This window comes from Artemia franciscana, chromosome 9 (assembly GCF_032884065.1).
Source record: "Artemia franciscana chromosome 9, ASM3288406v1, whole genome shotgun sequence".
Taxonomy (NCBI): domain Eukaryota; kingdom Metazoa; phylum Arthropoda; class Branchiopoda; order Anostraca; family Artemiidae; genus Artemia; species Artemia franciscana.
In genome coordinates this window covers 25,500,797-25,519,160 of record NC_088871.1, presented here as the reverse complement: position 1 = coordinate 25,519,160, position 18,364 = coordinate 25,500,797, and the positions used below count along the sequence as shown (strand labels likewise).

The 18,364-nt window shown below is 36.8% G+C and overlaps 1 protein-coding gene across 2 annotated transcripts in view; it reads left to right on the top strand.

The window, feature by feature from the left end:
• The window catches only part of LOC136031199 (U3 small nucleolar RNA-interacting protein 2-like), a 43,875-nt gene extending 26,914 nt beyond the window's left edge, over positions 1 to 16,961 (top strand). The window contains exons 5-8 of one of the 2 annotated variants that reach the window (XM_065710559.1): positions 2,453 to 2,646; positions 3,529 to 3,726; positions 10,786 to 10,922; positions 16,713 to 16,961. In XM_065710559.1, coding sequence (XP_065566631.1) covers positions 2,453 to 2,646; positions 3,529 to 3,726; positions 10,786 to 10,922; positions 16,713 to 16,945 — 762 coding nt within the window. In that variant the 3' untranslated portion in view covers positions 16,946 to 16,961. Of the gene's footprint in view, positions 1 to 2,452; positions 2,647 to 3,528; positions 3,727 to 10,785; positions 10,923 to 16,709 lie in introns of both variants that reach the window. The other variant, XM_065710557.1, reaches the window with a different exon arrangement.
• The last annotated feature ends 1,403 nt before the right edge of the window (positions 16,962 to 18,364 follow it).

Below are 18,364 nucleotides of genomic sequence, written 5' to 3'. Positions count from 1 at the left end.
GTTAAGAGGACTAAGTCACTAAGGCTAGGAATAAGTGAAGATCGAAAAGTTACGTTCGGTAACGAAAGGATTGATCAGGTGGACAGCTTCACTTACCTTGGTAGTAATTATTAGTAAAGACGGTGGGAGCAGTGAAGATGTAAAAAAAAAAGTATAATAGTCAAGGCTTAGGGTGTATTTTCATAGTTAAAAAAGTTTGGAAGAATGGGAAGGAAAGTTTGCAAACCAAAATTAGAATATTGGAAGGTATAGTGATGACAGTGGTCAAATATGGCTCTGAAGTATGGGCGCTCCGAAAAACGGATGAAGGTTCGCAAGATGTTTTCCAGAGAAACTGCCTACGGATGGATCTGGATACCCGGCTGACTGACCATGTTTCAAACAGTAGGCTGTTAAGAAAAATGTTGTTTATTCCGCTTTCTAGCGCTATAACGAGAGAAAGGGGGAGATGGCAATAGTTTTGCGGATGAAGGATGACAGATTACTAAAGATTGTCCTTTTTGGCCAACCGTCTAGAGCTAAACGGAAAGCAGATCGTCCTCGGGTGGGGTGGGAGGATGTTTAAAGAAAGGTTTAAAGGAAACAGGAACTTCGTGAGAGGGTATAAAGAGGGAGGTTTTGAGCAGTTTGGGATGGAGGAGGGTCGTGCGTAGCTGCGTTGGCCTCAGGCAGCTTGGTGTTGTGGTGAGTTGTAGTCAGTAGTAGTAGCAGTAGAAGCTTTTTACAATTTCATATTTCAGTGGTTGAAACTCCGTGCCCCGTCCCATATTCCCAAAATGACTTTATTGGAACATATTTAGTAAGTGTTTCCAAATTTGATTTCATTTCTAAAGAGTTTTTTGTCTCCAGTCTTATTAGGAATTTTTTGTATGCCCGTGAAATTTTATTTAATGCTTTTTTATAAATAGTATTGTAAGAACCTGGTAGTGACCTTTACCATTTAACAAGCAGTGGAGCATAGCTCTTTGCAATACATCGGGATACATTTATGCATTATTATCCCATCTGTCAAAAAGTAGTTCAAGATTGATGTGACTCTATATCCTGGCCTACACCATAAATTCGTGGGGATTGTGTATGTTGGTTGAACTCAATCATTTAAGGTTGTGATTACTCCAATAAGGCTTACTTACCATAAATAAAAATACATTGTGAATTTGGTTATGTATAGAAACTCCTGGTCCATATTCTAGCTTATTGCAAAAGAAGTGGAGGCTAGTAAAAATCGAGGCTCCATAATGGGGATTGCATAGAAATGGAGTTTTTACGGTGTCCTTTCCTTTGCTACTTTTTGGGGATAATTATCAAGCCCCTACCCCAATGCCTTTTCAAACTTTCACCTAAAACGCTAACAAACTAAAACACTTGCAATAGCCGACTGGTTATTTTTTTACATTCCAAATGCTTTCAAGAAGGCACTAATCAAGCTTAATAGTTAAGATAGGAGTGTGTAGAGAGGTCACTCCTTCATTTATGTAATAATTTATTTCCTGTCAAGTTTTAACGTTGGTATTGACTTTCATTGTAATGGAAAACATCCTAATTTTTCTGTATTTTTGTATATCGTGCTCATACAAATGCACTTAAATGAACACATTCAGTCTTGAAGCATTATGACACAAAAAAAAAGATTTAATCTCTATGTAATCAAAGAATAATGGATTCAAGGGGTAATAGCCCTCCTTTTATTTGGGATAATTCGTGTTTGTTTTTTAATGTAATAATATCAGTTTAAAAAAAGCGCCACTCTTTAAAAAATTATCATTCAGTTATTTTAATAACTATTAAGATCCAGATTTAGAGAATTACGCACTATTATGAAAAAGCCCAAGTCCAGCTCTGCCTTAGAGCTGCCTCGACACTGCATCCTCTAAAGGAGTCAAACCCAAAAAACGTAAAATATGTTCAATATACATCTTGAACATACCGACTCTAGACCCCTACTTTCATGAAGGGTATGCGTGCCTCATCCCAATTTGTTTAAGCAGGCATGCTATGTATGAGAACGTCAAGGGGTCAAGTGCCTTTGTGCTGTGTCATATTTTAAGTCTGAACAATTTTTTTACCTGTAACAGAAGAGTAATAGAGGAAGGAGATTTTTGAAAAAAATATCTGGGATAGCCCGTAATAAAACGTGTTATTTTTTACTTTTCATCCTTCCATGTCAGTTGAATGGATTGTGGAAATACCTACATGCTGGAGGAGTAGGGGACTATATAGGAAAATCTTGGGAGGAGTGCCAAGACTGCACTGAACGACCATTGATAAAGTTAAAAAAGAAGCTAATCAGACATTTCTGCACGTATGAATAACGGTTGGCGTAACTTATACAATAAACATAATGCTTTCATCAAGAATGTACTGTGATTTATATCAGTCATATATTTTGTAAAATAAAGCCACATTAAGTAATAAAAGCCAAACTTACTATTAAAGTTTTTCATATTTTTAGGCATCTGGCTGTGAAGGGAAGCTAATTCACATATGGGATCCCTCCAGTTTAACTCATGTACATACATTCAGAGGGCACAGAGATGCTATAAGTGGATTGGCCTTTAGAAAGAATAGCCATACTCTGTTTTCTTCATCGAAGGATAAATCTGTCAAAGTGTGGAATTTGGATGAGATGGCATACGTCGAAACCTTGTAAGTCTCCTTGGATAATGTTTTTTGGGGAGAGGGGGGGGGGGTGCTGCCATGTTTTTAAATAAGGACAAGCACCTATCTGCCTACAGGAACTTTAATTCCGATTATTAGGGAATAGTACATAGTTTTTTTCTTTACTGTGCTAATAAATTTTGAACTAGTATATTATCTGTCTATGGTGCAACTAAGGTAAAACATTTTTTCTTTTTTTAAGCCACATGTCTTTGTTAAAAATCTACGAGTCAAAATTTCAGCAAAAGTAAATTTGGCTTTGGCCGTGTCCTCATATGAGTGAATATTGCTCACTTTGGTTTCAGATCAAAGTTGGTAAATTCTTTCTTGGGTTGGCAAAATTAGGTTTAGAATTAAAAAAAAAACTTCCTGTGTATTTTCTAGTAAAATATACAATTGGGATACCAGAAAGATATTCAAAGGAGTTTTTTTTCGAGACATTTTCTGGGGAGACTTCAGAAAATTTCGTTTCCAATCAGACATTTCTGCAAGGATTTACATAGAGACGTCGTTCTATCGTTTTTTCAGGAAGCAGCTGCACATTGTACCAGATCGGATTGCTGGGATATTTTGACTAATTCTGCTCGTTTTACTGCTACTCTGGGATGGCTCAACGGCTATAAATATAGCCAAATTTCTGCCAAACTGTCTTCTTCTGGTTATTTTTCAAAAATTTGAAACAAAATAAATGTTTTCATTTGGCAAAAATTGTGTAAAATAGGAAATTATAGGTTGCCTAACTTTATCTTAGTTTGAGCTGTGCTACAGAGTAAACTTTTATTTCCCGACATTTTTGGTTATTTAGCGCATACTATACTCCGGGGTTAATTTTGCAAAAACTTATTTTGAAACATGTCATTTTATTTTTAGATTTGGACATACTGACTCAATTACTTCAGTTGATGCCTTAATAAGGGAGAGGGCCCTTACGTCTGGTGGGAGAGATGGAACTGTTCGACTTTGGAAGATAGTTGAAGAATCACAGTTAATTTATAACGGCCATTCAGGGTCAATAGACTGCGTCAGATTTGTGAACGATGAGCACTTTGTCAGTAGTGGAGATGATGGGTTGGTAGATTTTTTCTCTCCTATTTATATCGAATCAAATTATGCATCAGGGTTTTTTTTTAATTATACATACGTCGCTAAAATAAGTTTCTGTACTGGAAGTTTCGAGTATATATGAAACGCAGACGAGTGGCATCGGCAGGTATAAATCAACATTTACAGAAGTTGACATTTACTTTAAGTTCAGATGAAAAATCATGTGCAAAAACTTGCGCGTATCATTATAATTCTTGCGTCAAAAGATATAAGACCCGGTAATATATATTTATGATTTAAATTTAATATAAAACTAACTTACGTACCTTAATAAACAGAAAATAGGTTTTCTTTTCCAGGTGAACTCACAAGAGAGTGAAAAAATGTTTGTTGCTGTTATTTTATTTTTTTTCACAATCGTGATGCGTGGTATATCATGATCGTCCGATTCGGTACATCTAATTTATCCATTTTAATCACTTGGATTTACATATCCGTTTGTGGTTCGCAAGGAGATATCAACAAATGGATTTGAAGGAGAAATCCTAATATAGTCGGTTCCAGATGGGCTACAGTGCCGTTCCAATCTGTTTTCGCGTGTTATTTTGGCGTTTCCTCTTTAAGTTGATCGGTAGTAAACTGGAAAGCCTACATTTTTTACGTGTCGTCTTGATTAAGAGTGGTGCAAAAGAAAGCCCTTCAGAAGGAAATGAGGAGATGTATTTTGAAAACGCAGTCTTTGACGCCATATCAAACCTTGCCTTTAAAGGTAGTAGTTTGTGTTTGTTGGTGCTACAATGCATTCTAGCTGTGTTCTGGTTCCTATGGAATGGTGCCAAATAATTTTCGAGTCCCTGGAAATGGGACTATTACCCTGGGGAACTCTAGGTCTCACCTTGTTTGTTTTTAGCTTTTAAGGCTGTCAAGAATAATTATATTGGAGGATCAACTGATAAACTTTCAAATATATTATATGGCAATTGTGTATTATACGGCAGTGTAAATAAACACGAACAGAAATTACTCCGTATATGAAAGAGGCTGTTCCCTCTTCAATGCCCCACTCTCTACGCTAAAGTTTGACTCTTTCTCTCAGCTCTACTTTTTAAAACAGTAAAAAAACTTCAGCGTAAAGAGCGGGGCGTTGAGGAGGGAACAGCCCCTTTCATATACTCAGTAAATTCTGTTCGTCTTAATTTTTAAGTTTTTAATATCGCTCCTTACTTTCAGCTAAAAAAAACTTGTTTTTTTTTAATTTCTGAATGTTTTTAAATTAAGGCATGTTTTGATTTTGGCTCTCCGTGCATGAATAATTAAAGCGAAATTCGCACATTAATTTATTTTTTCGGCTAAATGGCTTTCCCATAGTTTCGATCGGACGATTTTGAGAAAAAAGGAGCGGGGGAGTAGGCCTAGTTACCCTCCAAGTTTTTGGTTATTTAAAAAGGGAACTAGAACTTTTAATTTTTTACAAATGTTTTTATTAGTAAAAATATATGTAACTTATGTAACGAACTTCTATATTCGTATGTTTTTATTACATATATGAGGGGGGGTTATTTAGAAGGATCTCGTAACTCAGACCTCTTAATTTAAATCTCGACCGGATCCACTGTCATTGGGGGGAGTTGGAGGGGGGAACCGGAAATCTTGGAAAACGCTTAAAGAGGAGAGGTCGGGATGAAACTTGGTGGGTAGAATAAGCAAATGTCGTAAATACGTGATTGACGTAACTGGACCGGATCCGCTCTCTTTGGGGGGGGGGGGTTGAGGGGGAGACCTAATCTGAAAAAATGAGGTGTATTTAACTTGCGAACGGGTTATTGGATCTTAATGAAATTGGACATTTAGAAGGAGATCGTGTCTCAGAGCTCTTATTTTAAATCTTGACTTGATCTGGTGACATTGGGGGGGGGGGAGTTGGAGGAGGAAACCGGACATCTTGGAAAACGCTTAGAGTGGAGAGATCGCAATGATACTTGGCGGTAAAAATTATCACAAGTCCTAGATACGTGATTGAAAGAACCAGACCGGATTGGCTCTCTTTGGGGGAGTGGGGGTTTGGTAATTCGGGAAAATTGGAAAAAATGAGGTATTTTTAACTTACGAACGGGTGATAAGATCTCAATGAAATTTGATATTTAGAAGGATCTTGTGCTTCAGACTTCTTCTTTTAAATCTTGACCAGATCCGGTGACACAGGGGGAGTTGGAGGGGGAAACCAGAAATCTTGGAAAACGTGAAAATTGAGATATCTTTATCTTACGAATGGGTTGGGAACTGGAAATCTTGGGAAAAGCTTAGAGTGGAGAGGTCGGGATGAAACTTGATGGGAAGAATAAGCACAAGTTCTAGATACATAATTGACGTAACTGGAACAGATCCACTCTCTTTGGGAGAATTGGGAATTGAGAATTGAGAATTTTCCAGTACTGTGGCGAGTTCGGTGCTTCTGGACATGCTAGGACGATGAAAATTGGTTGGCTTGTCAGGGACCTGCACAAATTGCCTTGATAACAGTCGTTTCCCCGATTCGACCATCTTGAAGGCTGGAGAGAGGAAAAATTGAAAAAGGAGGGTTTTTAACATACGAATGGTTGATCGGATCTTAATTAAATTTGATATTTAGATGGACTTCGTGTCTCAGAGGTCTTATTTTAAATCCCGACTGTGTCCGGTGATATTGGGGGGGAGTTGGAAGGGGAGACAGGAAATCTTGGAAAACACTTAGAGTGGAGAGATTGGGATGAAACTTGGTGGGAAGAATAAGCACAAGTCCTAGATACATGATTGACATAACTGGACTGAATCCGCTCTCTTTGGGGGAGCTGGGGTGTTAATTCAGAAAAATTGGAGAAATTGAGGTATTTTTAACTTACGAACCAGTGACCGGATGTTAATGAAATTTGATATTTAGAAGGAAATCATGTCTCAGAGCTCTTATTTTAAATCCCGACTAGATCTGATTATGTTTAAGAGAGTTGGAGGGGTAAACCGGAAGACGTAACCAGAAGAGATCCGCTCTCTTTGGAGGAGTTAGGGGGGTCCAGTGCTTTGGCGAGTTCGGTTCTTGTAGACTTGCTAGGACGATGAAAATTGGTAGGCATGCGAGGGACCTGCACAAATTGACTTGATAAAGTCGTTTTCCCCGATTCGACCATCTGTGAGGCTGGAGGGATAGGAAAATTTGGAAAAAATGAGGTATTCTTAACTTACGAATGGGTGATCGGATCTTCATGAATTTTAATATTTAGAAGGACCTTGTGTCTCAGAGCTCTTATTTTAAATCTCGACCGGCATTAAGCCTCTGATTTTCCTTTTAAATCAATCTAATGCTTCTTAGAAATTTGCTAGAGCTCATGCCATATGAGCTCCTGGCTCTTGCCTCTTCCGACCTCGTCACAAGGGCCATATGAGCTCTTAGCTCTTGTTAATTATTGAATTTTGAAAATTCTATAAACTAACCTTGTGAATATTTTAAATTTGAGCACGAATTACAATTAGTGTTAGTACAAGCTGCAAACCTTGGTATTTCTGTTTCTTTCTCTTTTGGTGCTAATTCGTGTTGTCTATATTTACCTTCATAATCGTAACTGTAATTGTGTTCGTACTATATTACAGGGGTGGAAGACTATCCCTTCAAAATTGGTCTGAAAAATGTTTTAAACTTCTGATACCTGCTATCTGATAAAGAAATCCTTACCTCCACCTCTTCAGTAAAAACAGGGTTTTCCCTGGGCAGTGTCATGTAATCTTGTGTTTTTCCTATTTATATAAACGACATGGGCAAGACCTATGTATCACTTTGCCGGCAATACCACGACACAGTCAGCCGTCCCAAACACAAAGACATAACACAAGCCTCCCTTTCCTTACAGATGGATTTTTTAAAATCGAAAAGGGGTCTAATGAATGTACGATCAACTCCAATGCATCGAAAACAAAGGAGCTTCCTAATACCCGGTCAAACATGCTACGTGAATACCCCAGCTTCATTTCCAAATTTGAACTATAAAGAGAGTCGACGAGCTTTGTCTACTGGAGATTTATTTCTCCTCCGATCTCTCTTAGAATAACCACCTTGATCGGGTGAGGAGCCTCTGTACAAGAAAGCTGGGAATTACTATTCGCTGCAAAAACCATTCTTCCATCCAGCTCAAAAATCCCATTCTACAATTCTTGCATCAGACCCACAGCTGAATATGGATGCCCGCTATATGCTGGTGCTGCAAAAACGCTGTTGGTACCACTCCGTAAGATCCAGCATAGGACAAATAGGAGGGGAGAGGCTGTGCCTCCACACATGACTCGCTCCAGCCTCTGAACGAAAGGTTTGATATAGCGTTGATGGCTGTTTTCTACAAGTACATGAATTTGCCTCCCTCAGACGAGCTCTCGCACTGTGCCCTTCCCCTTTGTCCAGCCATCAAGGCAGACCCGAAAGCACACTGCTCGGTCCAATTTTCTAAAGGAGTACACGCAAAGAACCGTGCACTTGAGGAACAACCTCATCTGGCGTTGCACTTCTAACTGGAACAATCTTACTGGTGATAATATTCCTGCAAATCTCTCTGTTGATTCCTTCAAATGAAGCTTTAACAAATATCTAAAGCCTCAAGGTTTTGTAACGAGGTAATGGCTTAGTGGCAAATCAGACATGGGTACCGGCAGAGGGGGCCATGCCTCCCCCTGGAAATTTGGGACTATAAAGTAATTGTACTCAAACCAAAGGAAAAGAGCAGAATAGGGAAAACAGTGGATAAAATGTGTGTTGCCCCATTGTTGGCTACCTGCCAATAGATCTTGACCCTCAATAAGGAAAATATAAGGTCTAATTTATGACTGAGTGACCCCTTTCTAGTTTTTCGGAAACATTTTTTCTATATGATTTAGTTGGAGTAACACAAAAAAAAAAAGAAGAAAAATCAAATCCTTCATGGTAATGAGTGATAAGTAAATAATGATCCTTGTCAATAACGAAATTCTAAGAGCCTAAGTATTGGTAATATTCAATCAAAGAATCAGCTTTTCATTAGCAATTAGTCCAGTTATTAGTACACAGGAAAGTTCGTATAATTATAGAAAACAAGAGGAAAACAACTTAATAAGGGGAATTTCAGTAAAAATATGCGGTCAACTTTTGCTGGCATTGCAAGAGTACCAATGAGCTGATACATGAGACCGAGACCACTATAATCAAAAATATTTCCCCTGAACGGAATGCTGGGAATTTTTGGAAAAATAAGTAGTTTGTCCATTAATATGTAATTTTTAGGAATATACCCTACCCCTACCTAAACAATGACTCCCCCCTCCCCTCCCCTCATTATAGCTGATACGCAATTACAGATCACCAAACGTAGCCTAATTTCATCACAAATAAAGCAAATCAACTTGGTTGAATCCAGTACTGCTACTGAGGTATTACTTCTTTTGCAACTGTGAAGCTGAAAATATAGTTATTGATACTTTTAAATCAATTAGCTTCTAAAAATTTTAAATCAATTTTAAATTCGTCCTCTTGGGGGTAAAGTCGTAGTTTGGTGCCCTAAAATAGCAACAAAACAATGCTTTCCCCTGGCCCAATCTGTATAGTCATTTAAAAAGAGCTTTAAATTTGCGTCTGAATGAGCTCTCTCCCAATTACCTTGGACCTTTGGTTTGTTACAATCATCACTGGGAAAAACAAAACAAATAAACATACATCGACAATGTTTCTTTTGAAAAAAAGCGAAATTCCACATTTTGAAGATTGAAACCTCTATGGCAGGGTTCTCTGATATGATGTATCTGATCAGAGGATTTTTAATAAAATTGCTTGGTCTTTGGCGAGTGTTTCCCCTTTTTTTAAAAATCAGGCATAATTTTCTCAGATTGTTGGTTTTGGGTGGGTAACAATAAACTGAAAGAGCTTTACATAGTTAGAATCAGCATAAAAAGGCAATACTGCCGGCTTAGCAATTGTCCTGAGAATTCCATTTTTAGTTTTGGTGAATATTGGTCCAAGTCACTTTTTACGTCCAGTTTTTTTATTTTGTCACAAACTATTTGATAAGATTCTCATGTGATGAAATTTTTTTCAACATGTTCATTTTATTTAGTTGAATAGGACAAAAAAAAAGAAAAAGGGTTAATTTGACTGTTGGATAGTTAATTAAAATTTAGTTTTTCTTTCGTTATTCTATTTTTTAATGTCTGAATATACAAGGGATTTAAGTTCGAGGGTGAGAAATGTCCTGTTGTGAAAGAGGTAAATTTTACATGGCCGTTATAAAATTTAAGCGTGTTATATATGCAGGCAAGATAACTTTTGAGCATCTCTACTCTTTCTGTAAACTATTCTAAGGCGTAGAAAATTGCATAAAGACAAGTCTACGTTTGTTATAATCTACGGAAGTAATAAATCCTTCTGTAATTTTGGTTTGAGTTTGATTTTCTTTTAAGATTAAATGCATAATAATGAAATATATTATTGATCCCTTTGCCAGGAATCCTAGTCGTTAAAAATGTGTTGTATTTTTTTTTCATTTTGCATGCGATTTAATTGCTTTTTTAATTTTTTCCGAAAAGTATTTAAAAATAAACTTATTCCTACGAAAAATTTTTTCTAAAATATAATCCATGTTACCCAACCACTACTGATATTTTGGCGTTTGGCCCCCCGCCCCCTGGAAAATTTTCTGCCGGCGCCTTTGATATCAGATACCTTTGAGTACATGGCGTCGTGAATGTAGGAAAAAAAGCACGTAGATGCAGTAATTCCCTTTAAAATGAGCCCTTAAACAGCTCTCCATTATGTTCCAGTGCCCCACTACCTACGGAGAAGGAAAAAACGGGAAAAAAGATGCTTGCCGTACAAAAATTGTTTTTCTTGTTGGTCAAGCCAAGGGACTGGAAGTTTCCTCAATCAAGGCGATTCTAATGGTGTACTTTGTGTTTCAGTCTGACGCCATTGTGAGGGGTTTTTGGCTATTTTTGGTTACTATGGGCCTCTACCGCTGCACCCACGATTTAAACATTGTTGTTCTCATTGATTCTATAAATTAAGAACAAGTGGCAGTGGCTTGATCTGATCTATTTTAGGAACCTGTCGCTTTGGGGACTCATGAAGAAGAAACCTCTTTATACTCAACAAAAAGCACACGGAGAAGAAGAGAACGGTGTACCTCGTTGGATTTCTTCGGTTGCTGCTCTTCAAAATACTGATTTGATTGCCTCTGGTTAGTTTTTTCTTTCTTTTTTGTGCTTCGTCCAATTTATTTTCTCCTGACCGCTTTTGAGGCGGTTTTAATGTCCATATTCCCTTGTGTATTTTGATTTTTCAGCAAGAGAAATGTAGAGAAATCAAGAATAGGTTGCTTTAAACGACGTATTTTAATAATTATTGCTACTTTAAGGATTTTTTCTTTTAACAGATTCATGGAAAATCAGAAGACCCCTTCTCAAAAAAATTAAAATTTAAGTTGGCCTTTTAAATTTAATTTGGTTTTAGCATCGATCATTTTTGGCTTCAAAGCAGCTGGACAAGTTTATCACATCAAGAGTATGGTGGCACGTCCGACACAAACCACGTAATGTGATTTTGAACCACCTTGATAAAGCCAACGTACTTTTTAGACCTCGACGATGCTTTGGAACAGTTTTGAATTAATGTGTCGAATGTGTGAAGGAAATAGCATTCCTTCATAAAAACAAGGATGCTGTCAAATCAAGATTAAAAAAAATCAAAAATGATACACAAGGAAATCTGTAGTTAGAAGGCTGGTGACAACGAGCATCACAACGAATCACAAATTGGAATGGTGCACACCGAAATCTGCGATTAGGAAATAAGTGACAATGAGGACCACAAAAAATCGCAAACGAAAGTGATGCACGACAAAATGTGACATGAGGATGAGAAACAGTGATAATCACAACGAATCACAAACAAAAATGACACATAACGAAATCTGCTGTTAGAAGACATGCGATCATAATTGACAATCATTGAATAATTGAGCATCGCTCAACTCCGAAGTAATCGTACTGAAACTAACAGGAAACTCGATCCTAACCAGGAAGCATTCGCACAGAGTATCCTGGAACTGGGGAATGGAAATCCTTCAATATGTGACTTCAGTGAAATCGAGATGCCTGAGAATATAATTTTCAGCGGTAATTTAATTTAAGATGTATTTGGAAATTGCTTATAAAAATTACTGCTTAGCAGTTTATGCAATTCATCATTGAAAGACTGTTTCGAATAAACTGGCTCGTTGTATATTCCTATATTTCTAGAATTCTGAAAAACTTGCACTTTTTCAGAAAACTTTCTTAGTTTTGAAGTTTTACTTTCATTTTAACTTTAACTACTTTCTTAAAACTTTCTAAAGTTTTACTTTTTAGTAAAACTAAAAATTTTACTTTCTAAGTTTTTAGACAATTAAAATTGTATAGTAATAATCGTATCGCATAGAGTTGGAGGGGGAAACTGAAATTCTTGGAAAACGTGGAAATTGTGGTATTTTTATCTTACGAATAGGTGATCGAATCTTAATGAAACTTGATATATAGAAGTATCTTATGTCTCAAATGTTTCACTTTCGACTCGAATCGGATCCGGGGACATAGGGGGTTGGAGGGGGTAACAGAAATCTTGGAAAACGCTTAGAGTGGAGAGATCGGGATGGAATTTGATGGGAAAAATAAGCACAAGTTTTAGATACTTGATTGATATAATTGGAACGGATCCGTTCTCTTTAGAGGAGCTGGGGGGGGGGTGTTAATTTGGAAAAATTAGACAAATTGAGGTATTTATAACTTAAGAATGGGCGACCTGATCTTAATGAAATTTGATATTTAGAAGGAACTCATGTCTCAGAGATTTTATTTCAAATCCCGACCAGATCTGTTGACATTGGGGAGAATTGGAGGGGGACATCGGAAATTTTTGAAAACGCTCAGAGTGGAGGGATCGGGATGATGCTTGGTGGGTAGAATAAGCAAATGTCGTAGATACGTGATTGACGTAACCGTACTGGATTCGTTCTCTTTGGGGGAGTTAAGAGCTGGGGTTCAGTGCTCTGGCGAGTTTGGTCCTTCAGGTTAGGTTAGGATGAAAATTTGTAGGCGTGTCAGGGACCTGCACAAATTGACTTGATAAAGTCGTTTTCCCTAATTTGACCATCTGGGGGGCTGAAGGGAGAGGAATAATAAGAAAAAAAAGGGGAATTTTTAACTTACGAGTGGGTGATCGGATCTTTTTGAATTTGTATATTTAGAGGACATGGTGACTAAAAGCTCTTATTTTGAATGTATTTTGAATAAGCAGCAAAATTTGATTATTTTTATGTATCTATTGTTATCAAGACTCTTTTTCTTACAGTTTCGATTACTATTGAGCCGCATCACCTCCTTACATACAGCTAGTTACCACTGTTTAAAAAAGACATACAATAAAACAAAAAGAGATTTCGCTGGGGGTGTTCAACGCTTCCTTCCACACAGCATCATATGTTCGTTGGTCATTTTCAGGCTGGTAGCCGAAACTTTATGCTATCTTAATGTTTAACACGAGAAAATGGCCGTGATTAAAAACAGGTGAGCAGAGGTCTACGCCAACAAAATCGAAAGTCGCCCTTGCAATGTGCGTTTGTCATTCCAAACGACGATGGAAGTGGCGATAGATGACGTTGAACTGTACATCCAAGTTGATCTTTCCTGGAATCGAGCGTAACTCGAGGAACGTGATTTTTTCAGATTCTTTCCCAGTAACAGAATTTTCCTTAATTATGTTGTTACATAATTCAGTAACAATAAGGCGGGTTCTATTAAACATCTCTTCTGAAATATCTAAGTTGCACATAAGCATGATTATTTTATTTTCGTTATTTTTATTTCATGGGGGGAAACTAGCAATCTCGATAGAATTGAGGAGGTTAACTAACAATTGAATGACAACTTTTGTGAAATTTGTATTTTCCTTGGAGGCGATCGACAATTTTGGCATCTAAGTTACTTACTTATTTGTTGAGCAAAGCTAAAATAGCACGTTCCTTTATTTCATCGCAATATTGTTATGAATAAAAATCCGATCATCTAAAAAAATTTATCCTATTTGAATATTGATGGTTCGATCACTGCTTACATCGAATGAAGTTGAAACGACACATGAAGTTTAAGTTTCAGATTCGTTTGTCGAACTCATTAGTGAGCGGGGCGTGTTCCATTGCACATGCATTCTGAAATTCCTAAATTGTATAGTAGCGTAATTATGTTATTTTTTAGTTTTAAGTCATAGGGGACAAATCAGCAATTTCAATTGAATTGAAAAATTCTGGCATGAATTCAATTCCTCCTTTGTGTTTATTCTTCTCCGAGTCATAACTTTCATAGGAGTTGTATCCCCCTGGGAGGCAACCGACATTCTCTGCATTAATTTTATTTACATATTTGTTGACCGGAGTTAAAATAACATATTTCTACATGCATTGTCATTTTCAAGGCAATTTCTAAATGTCTCGGCAATTAAATTACCACTGTACATCATATCCTCAGGTAATTCGATTCCATTGAAGTCATTCCTTGGAAGATTTCTGTTTCTCTATTCAGGATATACTTCGCAAATGCTTCCTGTTCAGAATGGACACGCACATTCTTTTAACGAAGGATTTCCCGAATACTTTTAGTTAAGACTTTTCAAGTATTAATTATTGTTGCTCGTTGTCGCATGTCTTCTAACCGCAGATTTCGTTGTGCGTCATTTTTGTTTGCGTATCCTTATGATTCTCACTGCCGTTTGTCTTTTAATCGCAGGTTTCGTCCTGACTCGTTCTGATGCTGGTTCTCGCATGTCTTATAAGTGCCGGTTTATTGTGCTTAGTTTTTTTAACCCTTGATTTTACAGCGTCCCTGCGTTTCTCATAGTGCTCTTTTCTATACACATTCAACACTAATTTAAACTGGTCAATATCATCTTTGAGGTCTAAAAACTACATTTGCGATGGCTCGAAATCACCTTAAGCGGTTTGTGCTGGATATGCCACTTTATTTCTTTTGTGATAAACTTGTCCAGCTGCTTCGAAGCTAAAAATAGTATGACTAGTAATGGTTCGATCATCGCTGACGTTGAATGAAGCGAAAGCGAAGCATGAGTAAAGTTTCAGATTCAAATATTGAACTCATTAGTGAGAGGGTGACATCGTGAAAGAAGGCTAATCAATTGTTTTGGAAATTGTGGAGGTTGTTGCAAACTAAGATTTACATCATTTTCGTCGGTGATTCGTTGTGATGCTTGTTATTGTATGTCTCCTAATCGCAAATTCTGTTGTGTATGATTTTCGTTTGCGATTCGTTGTGATTATCGCTGTTGTCTCCTAACTGCAGATTTCACAGTGCGTAATTTTGCATCGCGTCATGGATATTAAAAATCTTGGATGCAATCAGCTCTGGAAAAAACGAATTTTCCCATAGTCGTGACCTATCTAGATCGCCTTTTCAAGCCGTAAAATTTTAATTTTCTAATTTTCAGAAAATGGTATCGAGCATCATTATTGTATTGGCATCATTATTGTATTGGCATCATTATCGTTTTACTTGCTAGTTTTAAGACATATCATAGCAAATCAGCATTTTCAGTTGAATTAAGAAATTCTGGCGTGATGGAAATTCTGGCGTGAAAATGATGGAATTTTTACTCTTGAAATGTATATAAATGTGACGTCACTCACATAATTTTTTTTTTCCAAATTTAAGGCTCTAAACAAATTTTCTCTAACTCTTTACTTATTTATATCGTTTTTTTTAGACCTGAAAACCCAGAGTGCCAATTTTCCAAAACAAATATGGAGCAGTTTCCAATACAAATTTATGCATCCATAGTTAGTCAGTTGCTCGTTTAAAGAAAGTAGATATGTAGCCAAAGAGTCAGGTCTGGATCAGCTATTCATAGTCTCAACCGGAATTGAAAGATATATAAACTTAGATGGCTGTTTACATTCTAAGTTTTCGCTCAGTATAAAAGAAAATATTGAATTATGCTCAAACTGGCGTCAAGCAAAACGAAAGTTCCTCAAAATTCATCGGACGAAAAAAAGGGATCTACAATGGCTTGTAACAGAGGAAATGAATTTGCAGTGGTTTTAATTTAAGTAGTTATTGCTAATAACTTGAATGTAGAAGACACAAAGAATTAGTGACAGTTCTTAAAGAATTGAAAAAATAATAAGACCCCAGATGGTGAAAGTGTGGTAAATGTTTTTTTTTAAAAATGGTGGTTGTGAGCAGAGCCGTTTTAGGGGTTACTAGGTCCCGGGGAAAATAACTGCAGTTAGGCTGTACGAAAAGTGGGGTTAAATCCTGTTTTCTAGGGCTATAATGCGAGAAAGGATGAGGTGGCCTTAGAACACGTTCTACGGGTAAAGGATGACAGATTGCCAAAGATTGTCCTTGTTGGTAAACCGTCTAGGGTCAAACGAAAAGCAAGTGGTCTCAGAATGGGGTGGGAGGATGTCATAAGTAAATAATTAAGGGAAATGGGAACTTCTTGGGAGGGTGTAGAGAGAGAGGCTCTGAATAGTTTGGGATGGAAGAGGAGCGTCCGTAGTTGTGTTAGCCTCAGGCGGCTTGGTGCTGCAGTTAGTTAGTAATTGTAGCTTTCTGTAGTAAATTTAAATTTCCAAAGATACTACCTTATAATTTGGTTTGAAGGTCCATATTTTTTATTAATATTAATAGAGTAATCTTTGTCAATCTACTACCTCTCGCGGTTGGTGGAATCATTTAAAGCAGTCAACTGATTTGAAGGGGGGGGGCGAATTGGTGGATGAGAAAATGTAAGTGTCTTAAAGGTTTCATTTGGTTTTTACCAATACTTATTATCTCTAAAAAAGTTTGAAGGTTTGAAAGGTTAAAGGTTTGAAGAAACGATTTATCTATTAAATTGCGCTAAGCTTTAATTTTTTCTTTTTTTAATAAGTGCTATTATGCCCTATTTGTTTTATTCTCTTGATATTTCTTTGTTTTAGCAGGCTCGAATAGTGGTGAGATCAAATTTTGGAAATGTGGAGAAAACTTTAGAAACCTGTTAACACTTCAAAGTCACCCAGTGGAGGGTTTCGTCAATAGTCTACATTTTTGCCCAACTTCAGATGGCGCTATATTACTTGCTGGAATAGGTCAAGAACATCGTTTAGGCAGATGGTGGAGACACAAAGAAGCCAAAAATGGTATTTTATGTATAACTTTGAAGAAAAAGACTTAATAAAAAGTTTTGAAAAGTAGATCTTTTGGGTTAGTATGTTTTAGTTTCAAGTGGTGTTTTGTCTTCATCCAAATATTCCATTAAAATGCAGTGTGAATTTTTCCACAGCCAAAAAAAAAAAAAAACCGTTGCATTCTATCATCCCACCGCATTGGACGTTGGATGTGCGTATTTATGTTTATGAAAAAATTTCAGGTGAGACCCAGAATTCACGTTTTCCTAAAATTACACCTTATTTTACACAAATTAGTTTCCTGGAGTCACGAGATAGGCAGTCTATGCCGCTATATTACGAAATCGCCAAGATCTCTTTATACAGGTTTTGTAGATGACATCCATTCGTAGATCTTTTAAGACTTGGTATCCTTGTTTTCCCAGTGGAAGTGCAATGATTTTTCTTTTCTCTTTTTGAAAAACAAAAAACTACTTACATTAGTGACTAAAAAGTCTTCATATTTCGCTGAGATAGAAAGTAAACTAGAATTAAAACATTTTGATTTGAACCCCCGTACATGGATGAAAGGGCGAATTAAAGCGGAATTACTTTGATAAACTGCAGGAGTTAAACCAGCCTGGCACTAAATTTTGGGGTATTTCCTCGCAAAATTTCTACAAGAAAATAATCTTCCAGACAAGATATAATCTACTCGACTATTGGTAACTTTCACTGAATATTTGATTTTGTGTTGTAATGTTGCTTTCTTCTTCTCAAAAATCCCTTCTGAATTGAATTTTGTGGAGCGGACAATAAAACTTCAGATAAATTTTGAAGAACCACTTCCAACTGGTCATGATTTCTTAAATAGTGTTCCTTCTGCTGTCATGGAGGCTATATCTCGATCAAAATTACTCTTACAGATCGTGAAGACAAGGAAAACTGATCACATTAAAATTTACAGGATAAACGAAAGAGTAAAATCTTTTCTTTATTCTGTTCGCAAAGCTGTCTTAAATCTGTCATTGTTATTGGGTTCTTTTTTTTAATACTGTTAGACGATTTAAATTAACCAACAGAACTGATAAATGATACTTGTTTGAGGAGTCAATGCCAGAAAACCGGAAAAGTGGCTTGGATAAACTTCTTAATTAACTGACATTCAAGTCAGAGCACAGCATAAGTATATATACAAACAGTAGCGAAAAGTATCTTCAAAAATGGCACACATCATAGCACGTGGACTGGGAAGTTCCCAGTACATCAGAGTAATAGTTTCAGTTGTTACTTGGTTTTCCATCGGATAAAAGGGCTAAACATTTGTCATTGTGCCTGCGCAAAGAGGTGGAGTCCTGAAGATAGGTTTAGATTGACGTGTTTCAAAAATCTTTAATGGAGGGTATAGGAATTGCTACTACTGATCGTATACATGCTTATACTGTCAGTCAGAGAATGAATTAATCCTCTGACAGATATGCTACTAT